Source organism: Oncorhynchus mykiss, chromosome 21, assembly GCF_057628025.1.
Source record: "Oncorhynchus mykiss isolate SJ-2025 chromosome 21, ASM5762802v1, whole genome shotgun sequence".
In the NCBI taxonomy this organism is placed as follows: domain Eukaryota; kingdom Metazoa; phylum Chordata; class Actinopteri; order Salmoniformes; family Salmonidae; genus Oncorhynchus; species Oncorhynchus mykiss.
In genome coordinates this window covers 1,685,550-1,703,885 of record NC_143042.1, presented here as the reverse complement: position 1 = coordinate 1,703,885, position 18,336 = coordinate 1,685,550, and the positions used below count along the sequence as shown (strand labels likewise).

Here is an 18,336-nt window from a genome sequence, read left to right as displayed (position 1 = left end):
TAATGGTTTTGTACAGTTGCTATGAAAAGGATATGGGGCTTAATGAACTACTCTGTTGTACACAGATTGGACCAGTTTTACTGTCTACAACACTGTCAGGTAACGAGAAAGACACGGACACTGTTCATCTATCATTACAACATTTTGTAAGGTTTCCAAAAAGACCAGAAGGACATCAACCAAAAAACTAAAACATCCATGTCGAATAAATCTAATCATGATGGAACCAAACTTTTATTTGTCTTCATTGTGAGTGGTGAGACTGTCTGCTACTTTAGAACAAGCTACAAACCTGCACTAAAAGCCACAGGTGGTTTCATTAAAGAGACTGGGGCAGCATTAAGCAGATGATGAAATAGCTGGGCTTGAACTACCAGCATTGGTGATGAGGAGGACACTTGTTGGTCAAACCCAGCAGCACAGCGTACAGTACTACTGCCATGTGTTGGAGATAGAGAGTCCCCTGACCTCTTCTCTTCTGCCTCCACTAGCCCTGGCTTCTACCTCAACCCAGCAGCACAGTGTACAGTACTACTGCCATGTGTTGGAGATAGAGAGTCCCCTGACCTCTCCTCTTCTGCCTCCACTAGCCCTGGCTTCTACCTCAACCCAGCAGCACAGTGTACAGTACTACTGCCATGTGTTGGAGATAGAGAGTCCCCTGACCTCTTCTCTTCTGCCTCCACTAGCCCTGGCTTCTACCTCAACCCAGCAGCACAGTGTACAGTACTACTGCCATGTGTTGGAGATAGAGAGTCCCCTGACCTCTCCTCTTCTGCCTCCACTAGCCCTGGCTTCTACCTCAACCCAGCAGCACAGTGTACAGTACTACTGCCATGTGTTGGAGATAGAGAGTCCCCTGACCTCTCCTCTTCTGCCTCCACTAGCCCTGGCTTCTACCTCAACTCCACTTTCACTTTACCCACCTTAAATGGCATAGGGCCCAGTCACAACTACTACTGTAAAGACTACGTCCAAAATGACGCCCTATTCCCTATTCAGTGCACTACTTTTGACCAGGGTCCATAGGACGCTGGTCAAAAGTAGTGCACTATATAGGGAATAGGGTGTCATTTGTGGGACACAGCCTAAGACTGCCCCACTGACAGTAGACACACATTATGCCTGGTTAGTAAACAATAAAACACCACAATCTGGTTTTAACTCTTTTGAGACATTCACACAAATACCGTTTCTCACTGACTGACTTTCTCTTCTCTATTCCTATCCGTCTACCACTTCCTCCCCTCTCTTTCACCACCAACACGAGGCTTGTATACCGTGCTGCCTGGTGTCGGACACACTCAAGGCTTCGTGGACAGGCCATCAGTAAAGATAGTCTGATTGTTGTAGTGGGTCTAATGATAGGCTCAGTGTTAGCTAGAGAGCTCTTGCATACTGAATGAATGGTTCTAGCATCTGAAACGTGTCCCCCGAACACTAGAACAAACGGAACAGTCAAGCATTCCGTTCCTAACAGACCTTTTATTTTAAATGTTAAGGTAACCCTGGTTCAGCCTCACTCTGTTGTTCTGTTGTCTGCGTTCCTTTGTCTGTTTCAAATACAGAGTTTGTCCAAGCTTCACCATCAGATCCAGTCCTACTCTCTGCAGAGTCTAGGACTAAGTCTGTCTTCCGCCCCCCCAAATCAAAATGTATTTAACCCCAATACTAACACAATAAATGGCACAAAGAAACAAAAACCCCACAGCCCACCTTCCCCCGTCTCCCCTTCCCAGTGTACCTTTGACTTTTGTACCCACAGAGCCAGTAAAGCACTTCAATGTAGCAGAAATCAACAGCACTTCCGTTACTCCATCATGTCAAAGAAACTGTTCAAAAAAAAAGAAGCAAAATAAATAATGGAAGGCACTAGAAACTCTAGCAGAGCTCTCACTGGAGTACTGGGGGGGCGAAAGGACACGGAAAAGACCAAGGGTGAGTCCTACATCGCACCTTATCCCCTATATAGTGCACTACTTTTGACCAGAGCCCCATGGGCCCTGATCGAGGTCTTATCGGCTCCTGGTGAAAGGTTGAACACCGTGTAGGGGATAGGGTGTTATTTGGCACTCAACCCCAAGTTACTATTCAAGTACGTTAATTGAGTCCATTTAACATTCACATTTATCTAATATAAAGAAAGTAGAAAGAGAAGAAAGGTTAAAGTGACCTCGATAAGTACTGGATAAGGAAAATAGCTAGCCTTTTATTTTGTTATTTTTTGTTCAGCCTAAGTATTACCAATCCACCATAACGTTTCCTCCAACTGTCTTTTTGTTTGTATTTTTCTGTCTTTTTTCTTCTTAAACTCATGTTGTCCAACAACATTTATAATAATCACAGTGTTTCAACATCAGAAACTGATGGGTAAATACAGGTCCATACAGAACACTTGTCTTTTTTTCATTTCTTGTTTTTTTTAAATAGAATAATAATGTAAATTTTTGTTTTCAATCACACTATTGAAAAGACTCAGAAGTAGAGAGAGATCGAGGCCCCTAACGCTGTCAACATCATGATTATAAAAGGCTTTATGTTACTAATAGATCATAGGTTTGAAAGCTTCACAAGCCCTCAAGGACAGACGGCGTTGTGTTGCTGGAGATCCAAGGCATTACTTTTCATCCACCATGCAGCCTACCTCCAAGCCCAGCCCACGTCCAGTCCTCTCCTTGCCCCACCGAGACCTGTCCGTCTCTGGGTCCACGCAGGACCAACACCAACCTACCTCACAACCGTGAAAACAATATAATGTGTGACACAGAGAGCCAACAGGACATACCTCCTTCCGTTCACCCTGCATTCCCTCTCAGAGCTAAACCACCTGTGAAAAAGAAGACTATTGAGTTGAGTCTGAGAGAATCTACTTCAGTCAACAACTCCTGTCTGAGAGAATCTACTTCAGTCCTGTCTGTGTTAGTTCAGGGGGGCTCTCTCATTAGGGATATGTAGATGGGAACTACGAGCCAGCTTGTACAGACTTTATGCTTCAGGATGGGGTTCTCATCAGCCTCCCAGATACAGCACATTTTAAAATGGAGTAACTATAAGCCTGAAGTTAAGACTGGGATAGATGGGTCTCACACACACTACTCCCCTCCAATCATGTAAAGAGATGGTTAGCATGGTTAGAGGGGAGTTGTAGTTTCTTTAAAGGCCCTATATACTGGGAGATGTAGTTTCTTTAAAGGCCCTATACTGAGAGAGAGTTCCTGGATAGGAGGGTCAACCCTAGCGTTAACCCTTTCATCATGCTACAGAAGAGTCTCCTCAGTTCAATGGGGACAGAGGAAAATAATTAAAACACTAATCAAACATGGAATCATCATAATCCCAAATTCTTAAAAAATCATAAAAAAATGACATTCTGAATCTGGTCATGGATTGTTTTCCTAATGAAGGTCACTTTATGTGTTATTATTATATTAAGGAGGAGGTTTCTATCACGGTGTTCTTATTGCATCCCATGGCAACAGGAGGGGTAGAGCAGGGTATGAACCCCCAGGCCTTTTCTACTGACTCTCCACTTACACACACCAATGAACATCCTAAATGATATATAGGAATAGCAGTACATGTGGTTCCGGATGTCAACACTGCCTGACCAGCTACATACATGGCACCAGTCCCACACCTCAGCCTCACAAACTCATTCCTTGACCCCATAACCTTCCTCACATCTCCTCAACATGCTACACAACTCATAATGGACTTCTACTGGAGCTGTATAGTACTGTACAGTCACTTAAAGCTCTGTTCTGGAGGTCAGTTACCAGCAGGAGGAGCTGTATAGTACTGTACGGTCACATAAAGCTCTGTTCTGGAGGTCAGTTACCAGCAGGAGGAGCTGTATAGTACTGTACAGTCACTTAAAGCTCTGTTCTGGAGGTCAGTTACCAGCAGGAGGAGCTGTATAGTACTGTACGGTCACTTAAAGCTCTGTTCTGGAGGTCAGTTACCAGCAGGAGGAGCTGTATAGTACTGTACAGTCACTTAAAGCTCTGTTCTGGAGGTCAGTTACCAGCAGGAGGAGCTGTATAGTACTGTACAGTCACTTAAAGCTCTGTTCTGGAGGTCAGTTACCAGCAGGAGGAGCTGTATAGTACTGTACAGTCACTTAAAGCTCTGTTCTGGAGGTCAGTTACCAGCAGGAGGAGCTGTATAGTACTGTACAGTCACTTAAAGCTCTGTTCTGGAGGTCAGTTACCAGCAGGAGGAGCTGTATAGTACTGTACGGTCACATAAAGCTCTGTTCTGGAGGTCAGCTACCAACAGGAGGAGCTGTATAGTACTGTACAGTCACTTAAAGCTCTGTTCTGGAGGTCAGTTACCAGCAGGAGGAGCTGTATAGTACTGTACAGTCACTTAAAGCTCTGTTCTGGAGGTCAGTTACCAGCAGGAGGAGCTGTATAGTACTGTACAGTCACTTAAAGCTCTGTTCTGGAGGTCAGCTACCAACAGGAGGAGCTGTATAGTACTGTACGGTCACATAAAGCTCTGTTCTGGAGGTCAGTTACCAGCAGGAGGAGCTGTATAGTACTGTACAGTCACTTAAAGCACTGTTCTGGAGGTCAGTTACCAGCAGGAGGAGCTGTATAGTACTGTACAGTCACTTAAAGCTCTGTTCTGGAGGTCAGTTACCAACAGGAGGAGCTGTATAGTACTGTACAGTCACTTAAAGCTCTGTTCTGGAGGTCAGTTACCAGCAGGAGGAGCTGTATAGTACTGTACAGTCACTTAAAGCTCTGTTCTGGAGGTCAGTTACCAGCAGGAGGAGCTGTATAGTACTGTACAGTCACTTAAAGCTCTGTTCTGGAGGTCAGTTACCAACAGGAGGAGCTGTATAGTACTGTACAGTCACTTAAAGCTCTGTTCTGGAGGTCAGTTACCAGCAGGAGGAGCTGTATAGTACTGTACAGTCACTTAAAGCTCTGTTCTGGAGGTCAGTTACCAACAGGAGGAGCTGTATAGTACTGTACAGTCACTTAAAGCTCTGTTCTGGAGGTCAGTTACCAGCAGGAGGAGCTGTATAGTACTGTACGGTCACATAAAGCTCTGTTCTGGAGGTCAGTTACCAGCAGGAGGAGCTGTATAGTACTGTACAGTCACTTAAAGCTCTGTTCTGGAGGTCAGTTACCAACAGGAGGAGCTGTATAGTACTGTACAGTCACTTAAAGCTCTGTTCTGGAGGTCAGTTACCAGCAGGAGGAGCTGTATAGTACTGTACAGTCACTTAAAGCTCTGTTCTGGAGGTCAGTTACCAGCAGGAGGAGCTGTATAGTACTGTACAGTCACTTAAAGCTCTGTTCTGGAGGTCAGTTACCAGCAGGAGGAGCTGTATAGTACTGTACAGTCACTTAAAGCTCTGTTCTGGAGGTCAGTTACCAGCAGGAGGAGCTGTATAGTACTGTACGGTCACATAAAGCTCTGTTCTGGAGGTCAGTTACCAGCAGGAGGAGCTGTATAGTACTGTACAGTCACTTAAAGCTCTGTTCTGGAGGTCAGTTACCAGCAGGAGGAGCTGAACAGGCAGGGGGGGGCTCAGATAGGTGAGAGGAGAAAGGGGGTTAGCTATGTACTGCAGCTCCCCAACGATAAGTACACCACCACCCCCCTTGGTCTGTTACTTTCCTCCATCCCTCCTCTCTGAGATCAGTACAAGGCTCTGGTCTCTACTATAGAGTACATGTAAAAGCCAGACACAGTGAAGGAACAAAGCCCATCACCACACACACACACATTTTACAATAGTAATTGTCACATTAACCCTCTTTGGCCACATAACATTGCACTCGTGTCCATTGGTATTCCTTGTCCCGTTTTGCGTCTTTCTTCGACCCCCAAGGCCCACAGTTGACCTCGGGGTGGGGGGGAGAGGGGAAGTGTGTCCCTCTCCTGTTATCCTTCAAGGAAACAGAAGAGTGCAGAGTGGTGCACCATTTCACACAGCAGCTGACTCTTCTCTCTCCTGCTCCTCCTCTTCTTCACAGCCAGCTCATTCACATTCAATACAGTCCCACCAACCATGATGTCGCTTGTAACACACAAGCCCCTCTCCCCCTTGTAACACAGACACCCTTCATTCCTCATGTCTCTCTCCCTCAGTCTGTCAGTCTCTCAGCCCGGCATGGCTAACATCCCCTCAAGGCCACTACGTGGTCCTCAGGTTGGGGCCTCCAGGGTTGCTGACGGATTTCTGCAAAGTGCTGATGTGATGGAAGCCCTGCAGGGAGCCCTGCCCCCCAGTGGCAGAGGAGGGGTACTGCGAGGAGGAGGCAACCAGGGGCTGAGAGGAGGCTAACATACCGGCCTGACCCTGTCCCGGCCCTGTGGACCCCGTGGATCCCACCCACTGGGCGCTGCTGTAAGGTGCAGTGGAGGAGGGGTAGCATGCCCCGACCCCGCCGTACTGGGGAGGGGGACACAAGGAGCCCTTGCGGCCTCCCAGAGAGGTAGCGGGGGTGGAAGAGGCGTTGCTGGGGCACAGCTGACTCGGGGCGGAGAACTTACGGCCCTTGTTGGTGGACGGGGTCGCCTGGAGAGGGAGAAGAGACACCAGGGTGAGATACTGCATGGCTGCTCTCCAATATCCATACTAGCATACCACTTACATTACATGGCCAGAGCTATCTCAGCTATGCTACGTGGAGGTTGGACCAGGAGCCATATCAACAACTCATGTTCCAGCTTACAAACACCATAACATTCCCGTCCCCATAACATTCCCGTCCCCATAACATTCCCATAACATTCCCATAACATTCCCATAACATTCCAGTCCCCATAACATTCCCATAACATTCCCGTCCCCATAACATTCCCATAACATTCCCGTAACATTCCAGTCCCCATAACATTCCCATAACATTCCCGTCCCCATAACATTCCCATAACATTCCCGTAACATTCCAGTCCCCATAACATTCCCATAACATTCCCGTCCCCATAACATTCCCGTCCCCATAACATTCCAATAACATTCCCGTCCCCATAACATTCCCATAACATTCCCGTCCCCATAACATCCCCATAACATTCCCGTCCCCATAACATTCCCGTCCCCATAACATTCCCATAACATTCCCGTCCCCATAACATTCCCGTCCCCATAACATTCCCGTCCCCATAACATTCCCGTCCCCATAACATTCCCGTCCCCATAACATTCCAGTCCTCATAAGATTCCCGTCCCCATAACATTCCCATAACATTCCCGTCCCCATAACATTTCCATAACATTCCGGTCCCCATAACATTCCCATAACATTCCCGTCCCCATAACATTCACTTCCAGTAATCTATATTTCAAATAAGCAACACAATCAAACATGGACTATATTGGTAAGGCTTGAGCATCCCATTATTTTGATGAATAAATCTGTCTTTACTCACCTGGTAGCTGTGTCCCTGTGAGGGTTGCTGTTGCTGTTTGGAGCGACTCTTGCCCTGGGACAGACTGATGGCGTCGCGGGCCCAGTTGTCAACCAGCTTGTGCAGGTCATCGGTGAACGTGCCCTTCCGGCCCTGTTGAGGGGGGTTGGGAGAAGGCTGGCCCTGGTTCTGACCCCCTGAACCCTGGTCTCCTGGACCCTGGCCTCCTGGACCACTCACTGTGTTGGTGCTGCTGGTCCCTGGAGAGACGGGAGAGACAGAGAGGAGGGTTATGGGATATGTAGAGTAGGTAGTTGTTTGGTGTCAGTGTGTTTGCGTTGGTTAACGACATACTCTAGCTATGTCAACGTAACAGGACAGGATCCTATGACACATTATGATCAACTCTGAGGCATGTATTTCCTCCATCCTGATGAACTGGGCCAACATTTAGCAGGATGAAAATATCTACTCTAATCTGACAAATGGGTTCTGCACATGAACAGCAGAGGGAGCTGTAACACAAGTCTTAGTCCATCACCCTGAATGAACCAGAACGTTCTCCATTTTAAAAACACATTCACTGTCTGCAGATAAAATGTTCAATATATCAACAATGACTAGCTTAGACTTACAGCTAAAATGACCCATCTCTCACAAGATCCATGTTGGGGATTTAATTTGGGCCAAGACCTAAGATCATGGTGGTTTACGTTTGGAGACTTTATGAATTGTATTTCAAAACAAAATGTTATCTAATGTTGTCTACAGTCATTCTGTATCAGCAGCCTTCCTAAAACACTAACAGGCATTATATTACAGCAAGCATTACATGAGAACAGATGTATTGAGCTGCAAACAGGCTTTAAAAAGGTTAGCTGTTTAGTGCCTCTCTTCCTGGAAGCAGAGCCAGAACCCAAAATACACCAGAGGTGAGAGTGAGTATGGGAAAATTCATCAGCTCCTTTTTCACAGTCGCCTACTGCAATGTCTCAACAATAATCACATACATGCAGTAGTCATGCAGTAGCTGGCTGCAATAGGAACTCAAGGACCTGATGCATTTCCGTTGCAAACAATAAATGAAGCTATGATAGAAAAACAAACTCCTAAAATGTAATTATTGTTCAATAGATAAACTAAGTTCAATCATTGAAGACCTTTGGCATTTCTAACAAGCTACCGAGTCAAGTTTTTTTTTTAAGTATAGAAAAATTGAAAATTAGAGGGGGGGAAAGCCATGACGTAAAGCAGCGATACACTGAGTCATGACTGCAGCACCAGTGGAACTCTGGGTAATGGAGTCCACAGGACAAGCCATGCTCTAAACTAGAAGAGATGGGGGAAGGAGGGGAGCAGCTGAATCACAACATGACTTCAACATTTTGTGGTCTGGATGACTCCCATTCACATTGCAACAACTCTGGTGAAATATTTTTTAGGTTGGCCAATAACGAAAATACCGTACGTTTAAAGGGGCAATCAGCACCTGCTACATACGTTTTCTGACTTGTACATTCTTGATAAGTATCCAATTATTCTTGAAGAATCTAACTTATAAATGCCTCATGTGCTTAGTTAAATTGTCGTATCCCATCAGAACTCAAAATACAACCTTGTTTTACTCCAATGTTCGTAAACAAAGGGAACAAACACTTTTTAGCCTCAAAACATTGTTAAAACTATAATTTTAAGGCTTCCCGAGTGGCGCTGTGGTCTAAGGCACTGCATCGCAGTGCCATTAGAGATCCTGGTTTGAGTCCAGGCTCTGTCACAGCGGGCCGCGACCGGGAGACCCATGGGGTCCAGCATTGTCCGAGTTAGGGGAGGGATTGGCCGGCCGGGATGTTCTTGTCCCATCGCGCTCTAGCGACTCCTGTGGCGTACCGGGCACATGCACGCTGACACGGTCGCCAGATGTACGGGTGTTTCCTCCGACACATTGGTGCGGCTGGCTTCCGGGTTAAGCGGGCATTGTGTCAAGAAGCAGTGCGGCTTGGTTGGGTCGTGTTACGGAGGACGCATGGCTCTCAACCTTCGCCTCTCCCGAGTCCGTACTGGAGTTGCAGCGATGAGACAAGACTAACTACCAAATGGAAACCACGAAATTGGTGAGTAAAAGGGATGATCTATTTTATATACATGCACCACTGTTCAAAAGTTTGAGGTCACTTAGAAATGTCCTTGTTTTTGAAAAAAAAGCAATTTGGTTGTCCATTAAAATAACATCAAATTGATCAGAAATACAGTGTAGACATTGTTGTAAATGACTATTGTAGATGTAAATGGCTAATTTTTAATGGAATATCTGCATAGGCGTACAGAGGCCCATTATCAGCAACCATCACTCCTGTGTTAGCTAATCCAAGTTTATCATTTTAAAAGGCTAATTGATCATTAGAAAACAATTTTGCAATTATGTTAGCACAGCTGAAAACTGTTGTTCTGATTAAAGAAGCAATAAAACTGGCCTTCTTTAGACTAGTTGAGTATCTGGAGCCTCAGCATTTGTGAGTTCGATTACAGGCTCAAAATGTCCAGAAACAAAGAACTTTCTTCTCAAACTCATCAGTCTATTCTTGTTTTGAGAAATGAAGGCTATTCCGTGAGAAATTGCCAAGAAACGGAAGATCTCATAAAACGCTGTGTACTACTCCCTTCACAGAACAGCGCAAACTGATTCTAACCAGAATAGAAAGAGGAGTGGGAGGCCCCAGTGCACAACTGAGCAAGAGGACAAGTACATTAATGTCTAGTTTGAGAAACAGAAGCCTCACAAGTCCTCAATTCGCAGCTTCATTAAATAGTACCCGCAAAACACCAGTCTCAACAGTGAAGAGGCGACTCCGGGAGGCTGGCCTTCTAGGCAGAGTTCCTCTGTCCAGTGTCTGTGTTCTTTTGCCCATCTTAATCTTTTATATTTATTGGCCAGTCTGAGATATGGCTTTTTCTTTGCAACTCTGCCTAGAAGGCCAGAATCCCAGAGTCGCCTCTTCACTGTTGACGTTGAGACTGGTGTTTTGCGGGTACTATTTAATGAAGCTGCCAGTTGAGAACTTGTGAGGCATCCGTTTCTCAAACTAGACATTAATGTACTTGTCCTCTTGCTCAGTTGTTTATTTATGTTCCCCAAACATTTTTGAGGAATACAAGATGTATCGACTTGAAAACTGTATAATTGGTTGAGTACTGTGGATACCAATATCCCTGTGAGCCTCCGCAGGCGCATGTTGCCCAGGGTTAAGAACAGACATGGAAAATGAATAATATGACATTGTATCGTATTACACCCTCAAAACTTATTCCATGGATCCCTTGGTCAATTTATAAAAAATCTGTTAGTATTTTCACGTAAAATAAAATGACATTTAGAAGACATTGTTATATATCTGGCCACGGAACCCACTTTGAGAACCCCTGTGATAGATCATTTGAATGGGGTCATCGTCACAACAGAGAAATGCTCAAGTCACCCTGTGAGAGGAGAGCCTTGTTGACTCCGACACACGACTAAAGCCACAGCTGACATCCACAGGGCAGTAAGTGCACAGACACTCAAAGCAGAGAGCAACGGGAGGTAGGATTGCAAAATTACAGCAACTTATCCAAAATGTCCAGGTTCCCAGAAAGGGAATAAGCAGGGAGGGAATCCTCCAAATGGGATTTCTGGAAAACCTGGGACATTTGGGAAAGATTCTTTAACTTTGCAACCCGAACAGGGGGGTGCAGAGAGTGAGGGTGGTGGAGGAGGCAGTAGGGAGGGGGTGGGGGCAAAGGTCATAAAATAGATAATTACTACAGAGTTGGTTGCAGGGGCAGACTTTTTTCACCATCTTCCCTGAAGAGTGGACGGAGAGAATGTGAAGCGCAGGACGGACGGAGAGTGCGTGAGGATTGGAGGAGAAAGTGTGTGTTAATCATTCACCCTTCTACAACAGACTACAGCATACTGAGTGTTTTCAATTCAAACTAAAACAAGCACTCCTCCTGAGGTAAATCCAGATCCTCTCTACAGCTCATTCCCCTTGGTTAAAAAGACAGGAGTGTAGGGGTGTAGGGCGGTGGGTATAGGGGTGTAGTTGTAGGGTTTAGGGTGCAGGGAATAGGAGTGTAGGGTGGAGAGCAGAGGTTGGCAGGAGTTTAAGCTGCAGAGGGATCATTAAGGCATTCATACAACCTTAATTAACATCCATTAATGAAAGTACAAACTCCTTTCATTGAGTCAAACCCAGTCAGAATAAGTTACATCAACTCAACAGGTAACAAACAATTGCTTGTCTTTCCTTTTGTGTCTGCTTTGCAATGGAAGACATGGATCTGGTTGGCTGGGTGGGTTCTCTCCTATCAGTTAGCCCAATGGTGAGAAGATGAGATGTGATGAGGCTGAGAACAGCACATGGTAAGGTGGGGTTTCTGGATGAAGTTTGCTAAGGTTCTCCACATTAACACTATCAATGGTGCTAACACAAGACAGAAGAAAAGACAACCTGTCGGCTGCAGGAGGGAGAAGTGTAGTACAGACTATAACTAATACTAAAGGGTATTACTGTAGTACAGACCATAACTACTACTAAAGGGTAGTACTGTAGTACAGACCATAACTACTACTAAAGGGTAGTACTGTAGTACAGACCATAACTACTACTAAAGGGTAGTACTGTTGTACAGACCATAACTACTACTAAAGGGTAGTACTGTAGTACAGACCATAACTACTACTAAAGGGTAGTACTGTAGTACAGACCATAACTACTACTAAAGGGTAGTACTGTAGTACAGACCATAACTACTACTAAAGGGTAGTACTGTAGTACAGACCATAACTACTACTAAAGGGTAGTACTGTAGTACAGACCATAACTACTACTAAAGGGTAGTACTGTTGTACAGACCATAACTATTACTAAAGGGTAGTACTGTAGTACAGACCATAACTATTACTAAAGGGTAGTACTGTAGTACAGACCATAACTATTACTAAAGGGTAGTACTGTAGTACAGACCATAACTACTACTAAAGGGTAGTACTGTAGTACAGACCATAACTATTACTAAAGGGTAGTACTGTAGTACAGACCATAACTATTACTAAAGGGTAGTACTGTAGTACAGACCATAACTATTACTAAAGGGTAGTACTGTAGTACAGACCATAACTACAGGGTAGTACTGTAGTACAGACCATAACTATTACTAAAGGGTAGTACTGTAGTACAGACCATAACTATTACTAAAGGGTAGTACTGTAGTACAGACCATAACTAATACTAAAGGGTAGTACTGTAGTACAGACCATAACTATTACTAAAGGGTAGTACTGTAGTACAGACCATAACTATTACTAAAGGGTAGTACTGTAGTACAGACCATAACTAAAGGGTAGTACTGTAGTACAGACCATAACTAAAGGGTAGTACAGACCATAACTATTACTAAAGGGTAGTACTGTAGTACAGACCATAACTACTACTAAAGGGTATTAGTACAGACCATAACTATTACTAAAGGGTAGTACTGTAGTACAGACCATAACTACTACTAAAGGGTAGTACTGTAGTACAGACCATAACTACTACTAAAGGGTAGTACTGTAGTACAGACCATAACTACTACTAAAGGGTAGTACTGTAGTACAGACCATAACTACTACTAAAGGGTATTAGTTCAGACCATAACTATTACTAAAGGGTAGTACTGTAGTACAGACCATAACTACTACTAAAGGGTAGTACTGTAGTACAGACCATAACTACTACTAAAGGGTAGTACTGTAGTACAGACCATAACTACTACTAAAGGGTAGTACTGTAGTACAGACCATAACTACTACTAAAGGGTAGTACTGTAGTACAGACCATAACTATAACTAAAGGGTAGTACTGTAGTACAGACCATAACTATTACTAAAGGGTAGTACTGTAGTACAGACCATAACTATTACTAAAGGGTTTTAGTTCAGACCATAACTATTACTAAAGGGTAGTACTGTAGTACAGACCATAACTACTACTAAAGGGTAGTACTGTAGTACAGACCATAACTACTACTAAAGGGTAGTACTGTAGTACAGACCATAACTATTACTAAAGGGTAGTACTGTAGTACAGACCATAACTACTACTAAAGGGTATTAGTACAGACCATAACTATTACTAAAGGGTAGTACTGTAGTACAGACCATAACTACTACTAAAGGGTAGTACTGTAGTACAGACCATAACTACTACTAAAGGGTATTAGTACAGACCATAACTATTACTAAAGGGTAGTACTGTAGTACAGACCATAACTAATACTAAAGGGTTTTAGTTCAGACCATAACTATTACTAAAGGGTAGTACTGTAGTACAGACCATAACTATTACTAAAGGGTTGTACTGTAGTACAGACCATAACTATTACTAAAGGGTAGTACTGTAGTACAGACCATAACTATTACTAAAGGGTTGTACTGTAGTACAGACCATAACTACAGGGTAGTACTGTAGTACAGACCATAACTATTACTAAAGGGTAGTACTGTAGTACAGACCATAACTATTACTAAAGGGTAGTACTGTAGTACAGACCATAACTAATACTAAAGGGTAGTACTGTAGTACAGACCATAACTATTACTAAAGGGTAGTACTGTAGTACAGACCATAACTATTACTAAAGGGTAGTACTGTAGTACAGACCATAACTAAAGGGTAGTACTGTAGTACAGACCATAACTAAAGGGTAGTACAGACCATAACTATTACTAAAGGGTAGTACTGTAGTACAGACCATAACTATAACTAAAGGGTAGTACTGTAGTACAGACCATAACTATAACTAAAGGGTAGTACTGTAGTACAGAGCATAACTATAACTAAAGGGTAGTACTGTAGTACAGAGCATAACTATTACTAAAGGGTAGTACTGTAGTACAGAGCATAACTATTACTAAAGGGTAGTACTGTAGTACAGACCATAGCTATAACTAAAGGGTAGTACTGTAGTACAGACCATAACTATTACTAAAGGGTAGTACTGTAATACAGACCATAACTATTACTAAAGGGTAGTACTGTAGTACAGACCATAGCTATTACTAAAGGGTAGTACTGTAGTACAGACCATAGCTATTACTAAAGGGTAGTACTGTAGTACAGACCATAGCTATTACTAAAGGGTAGTACTGTAGTACAGACCATAACTATTACTAAAGGGTAGTACTGTAGTACAGACCATAACTATTACTAAAGGGTAGTAGTACAGACCATAACTAAAGGGTAGTACTGTAGTACAGACCATAACTATTACTAAAGGGTAGTACTGTAGTACAGACCATAACTATTACTAAAGGGTAGTAGTACAGACCATAACTAAAGGGTAGTACTGTAGTACAGACCATAACTATTACTAAAGGGTAGTACTGTAGTACAGACCATAACTACTACTAAAGGGTAGCACTGTAGTACAGACCATAACTATTACTAAAGGGTAGTACTGTAGTACAGACCATAACTAAAGGGTAGTACTGTAGTACAGACCATAACTAAAGGGTAGTACTGTAGTACAGACCATAACTAAAGGGTAGTACTGTAGTACAGACCATAACTAAAGGGTAGTACTGTAGTACAGACCATAACTAAAGGGTAGTACTGTAGTACAGACCATAACTAAAGGGTAGTACTGTAGTACAGACCATAACTGAAGGGTAGTACTGTAGTACAGGCCATAACTAAAGGTTAGTACTGTAGTACAGACTATAACTAAAGGGTAGTACTGTAGTACAGACCATAACTAAAGGGTAGTACTGTAGTACAGACCACATTAACATTCCAATCATTCAAGAACTTCAGAAGTATAGCGTGTACGGTTTAAATCAGGGTGATTATTAGATGGATGAAGAAACATTAGACATGATAATATTATGATGAGATGTTGACCTGAGTGGAGAGTATGGGGCCACAGTGGAAATGGATCAGTGTGGAGGGCCAAGTAGCAAATATTATAGATATCTACTTCACTTTAGAACAGTTCTCTCCAGCCCTGTTCCTAGAGAACTACTCTCCTGTAGGTTTTCACTCCAACCATAATCACATCTGATTCTAACAATTAGATGGTTGAGAAGATGCACCAGGTTAGTTCCAACTGGGATTGGGGTGAAAACTCAGGAACAGAGTCGGAGAGCTCCGTTCTAGACTGTACCAGTCTTATAGCTCAACCTGCTTTACGGAGCCATTACTGTTGCTATAGGTGATCTTAATAATCAACATGGTTTATAGACGGGGTCAGATGTTTAAGGCTCTACCTCCACATGGTCCGTCTGTGGTTATAAACTAGATACATGACTTTAATGCACGAGGAAGGGAACGTACAGTCGTGGCCAAAAGTTTTGAGAATGACACAAATATTAACTTCCACTTTTGTCTTATGGCAAGGTGCTCCATCATGCTGGAAAAGGCATTGTTCGTCACCAAACTGTTCCTGGATGGTTGGGAGAAGTTGCTCTCGGAGGATGTGTTGGTACCATTCTTGATTCAAAGCTGTGTTCTTAGGCAAAATTGTGAGTGAGCCCACTCCCTTGGTTTCTTCACAACAATTGAACCGCTCTCCTTCAAGTTCTTTATGATCCAATAATGGGTTGATTTAGGTGCAATCTTACTGGCAGCAATATCCTTGCCTGTAAAGCCCTTTTTATACAAAGCAATGCTGACGGCACATGTTTCCTTGCAGGTAACCATGGTTGACAGAGGAAGAACAATGATTCCAAGCACCACCCTCCTTTTTGAAGCTTCCAGTCTGTTATTCAAACTCAATCAGCATGACAGAGTGATCTCCAGCCTTGTCCTTGTCAACACTCACACCTGTGTTAACGAGAGAATCCCTGACGTCAGCTGATCCTTTTGTGGCAGGGCTGAAATTCAAAGGAAATGTTTTTTGGGGATTCAGTTCATTTGCATGGCAAAGAGGGACTTTGCAATTAATTGCAATCCATCTGATCACTCTTTATAACATTCTGGAGTATATGCTAATTGTCATCATACAAACTGAGGCATCAGACTGAAAATGTATATTTGTGTCATTCTCAAAACTTTTGGCCACGACTGTACAGAATGCCATTACATACATGTATCCATTAATTATGTGATGATGCATCATCAGTGGTCATTGATCTACAATTATCTATAAATGGGGCCAATTAAAAAATAAAAAAAAGAGGAGAAAATGCCAGAGAGGAGAAAAGGCTCCCAATCGGAAGATAAGAGATAAATCACATGACAGGAAGTAGGAAGTGAAGGAGAAAGAAGACAAAGGAAGAAGCGTTACACACAAAGAGCCAAGCAGGGCGTACTCAGAAAACGGGTCCTTCTGCCACCACCTGGTTTGATGGTCACTCTCTCCGACCCACAGCTGAACGTAACACAGCCTGTGGTACAAAAAGAGAGGGGGAGAGAAAGAGAGGGGGGGTGGAGAGAGGGAGGGAGAGAGGGGGTAGAAAGAGAGAGGAGGGGTGGATAGAGATAGAAAGAGGAGTGAGGAAGAGGGGGGAGAGAGAGAGAGAGAGAGAGAGAGAGAGAGAGAGAGAGGAGGGTTGGATAGAGATAGAAAGAGGAGAGAGGAAGAGGGAGAGAGAGAGGTACACATACACACAGTAAGAATGGAACAGTAAGTACACTGAGCAACAGAGAGGGAGATGGAGAGAATGGAGAGGGATGGAGGAGAGGATAGAGCTGCACTGGGAGCAATAGCACTCCCTGTAGCGTGGGAGGAATAGGAGCGGCCCCATCCCGACAGTAATGGAGCTTCCACTGAGTGTGTGGAAGAAAGGCTAGCTTGAGACAGAGGTGCCCAAATCAACAGTCCAATTGAAATACCCAACATGCACCACTGTCTTGAGCCAGAGCAATAGTGTTCGCCGACTGAAGGGAGATTTTATTTTAATCGTAAGCCTTCCCAACACTACAGTCCAGTGCCACTGTCTGTATCAGAGCAAAATGGCTCTGTCAAACATTCCTCTACTGTACCAACCCTAGTGGACAAGACAGGACAAGACAGAGCAACACCCAAATAGAGACCATTACGACAGACAGACTTTTTGGGGATGGTATCCAGGGAAGGATGGGGACACTACTAATTCCCATCCCTATGTGATGGTGGTATGGGGAGGGGTGGTGGTATGGGGTGGGGGAGGGGTGGTGGTATGGGGTGGAGGAGGGGTTGTGGTATGGGTGGGGGAGGGGTGGTGGTGGTGGTGGAAGATTAACTTTTCCTCAACAGACAAGGCAAATGAGGCCTACTGGAGGCAGATGGAAGGACGAATGGGACGGAGGCAGTAGGGCGCTGTGTGGGGCCTACCTTGGGTGGGGGCACAGAGACTGGGCACGGACAGCGTAGCTTCGCTGGTGTAGGCAGAGCACAGGTTTTCACTGGAGGGGCCGAGATGCTTGAGGGGCCGGGGTCGGCTCCCCGAGGCAGGGTGGAGGTTGGGGTCGGGGAGGCCCCCAGGGGCCAGGAGGAGAGCCTGGTAGGGTGGGTACACTGAGGGGGCGCTCTGTGCAGATAAAGTGCTGCCTGAAGTTGACACACACAGACACCATACACACAGAGGAGGAGAACAGGGGAGGGAGGAGGACAGGTCAGGGGAACAGCCTCCAAAAGTGCAGACACGCACACAGTGACTCTCACACATAGTGTAGGTAGGTAGGTAGGTAGGTAGGTAGGTAGGTAGGTAGGGTGCAGGTCCCACAACCACAGTGTAGGTAGGTAGGTAGGGTGCTAGGTAGAGTGCTGGGTTTCATCATAAACAATACAGCTAGTTCACTGTATGGTTTAAAAGTGAAGGAAGGAGAGAAGAGAAGACTGGTTTGCCACAAGTAGTCCTGTGAAGAAGAGAAAGCGAGTGCAGTACAGTAACAAAGTCCCTACTGTAACACACTGGCTCTGCCAATACCCTCTACTGAGGAGGACCACAGGTTAGAGGTCAGG

General features: G+C 44.4%; 1 protein-coding gene across 5 annotated transcripts in view; it reads right to left on the bottom strand.

Moving 5' to 3' along the window:
- Positions 1–3,387: 3,387 nt before the first annotated feature.
- LOC110490805 (serine/threonine-protein kinase WNK1) overlaps positions 3,388–18,336 on the bottom strand; it is a 170,598-nt gene continuing 155,649 nt past the window's right edge. For 4 of the 5 annotated variants that reach the window (XM_090213398.1, XM_090213399.1, XM_090213401.1 and 1 more), the window contains 5 exons: positions 17,707–17,922; positions 16,682–16,777; positions 11,171–11,212; positions 7,396–7,634; positions 3,388–6,538 (listed from right to left, as the gene is read on the bottom strand). In XM_090213398.1, the coding sequence (XP_090069524.1) occupies positions 6,155–6,538; positions 7,396–7,634; positions 11,171–11,212; positions 16,682–16,777; positions 17,707–17,922 (977 nt within the window). In that variant the 3' untranslated portion in view covers positions 3,388–6,154. The remainder of the gene's footprint in view (positions 6,539–7,395; positions 7,635–11,170; positions 11,213–16,681; positions 16,778–17,706; positions 17,923–18,336) is intronic. The other variant, XM_090213400.1, reaches the window with a different exon arrangement.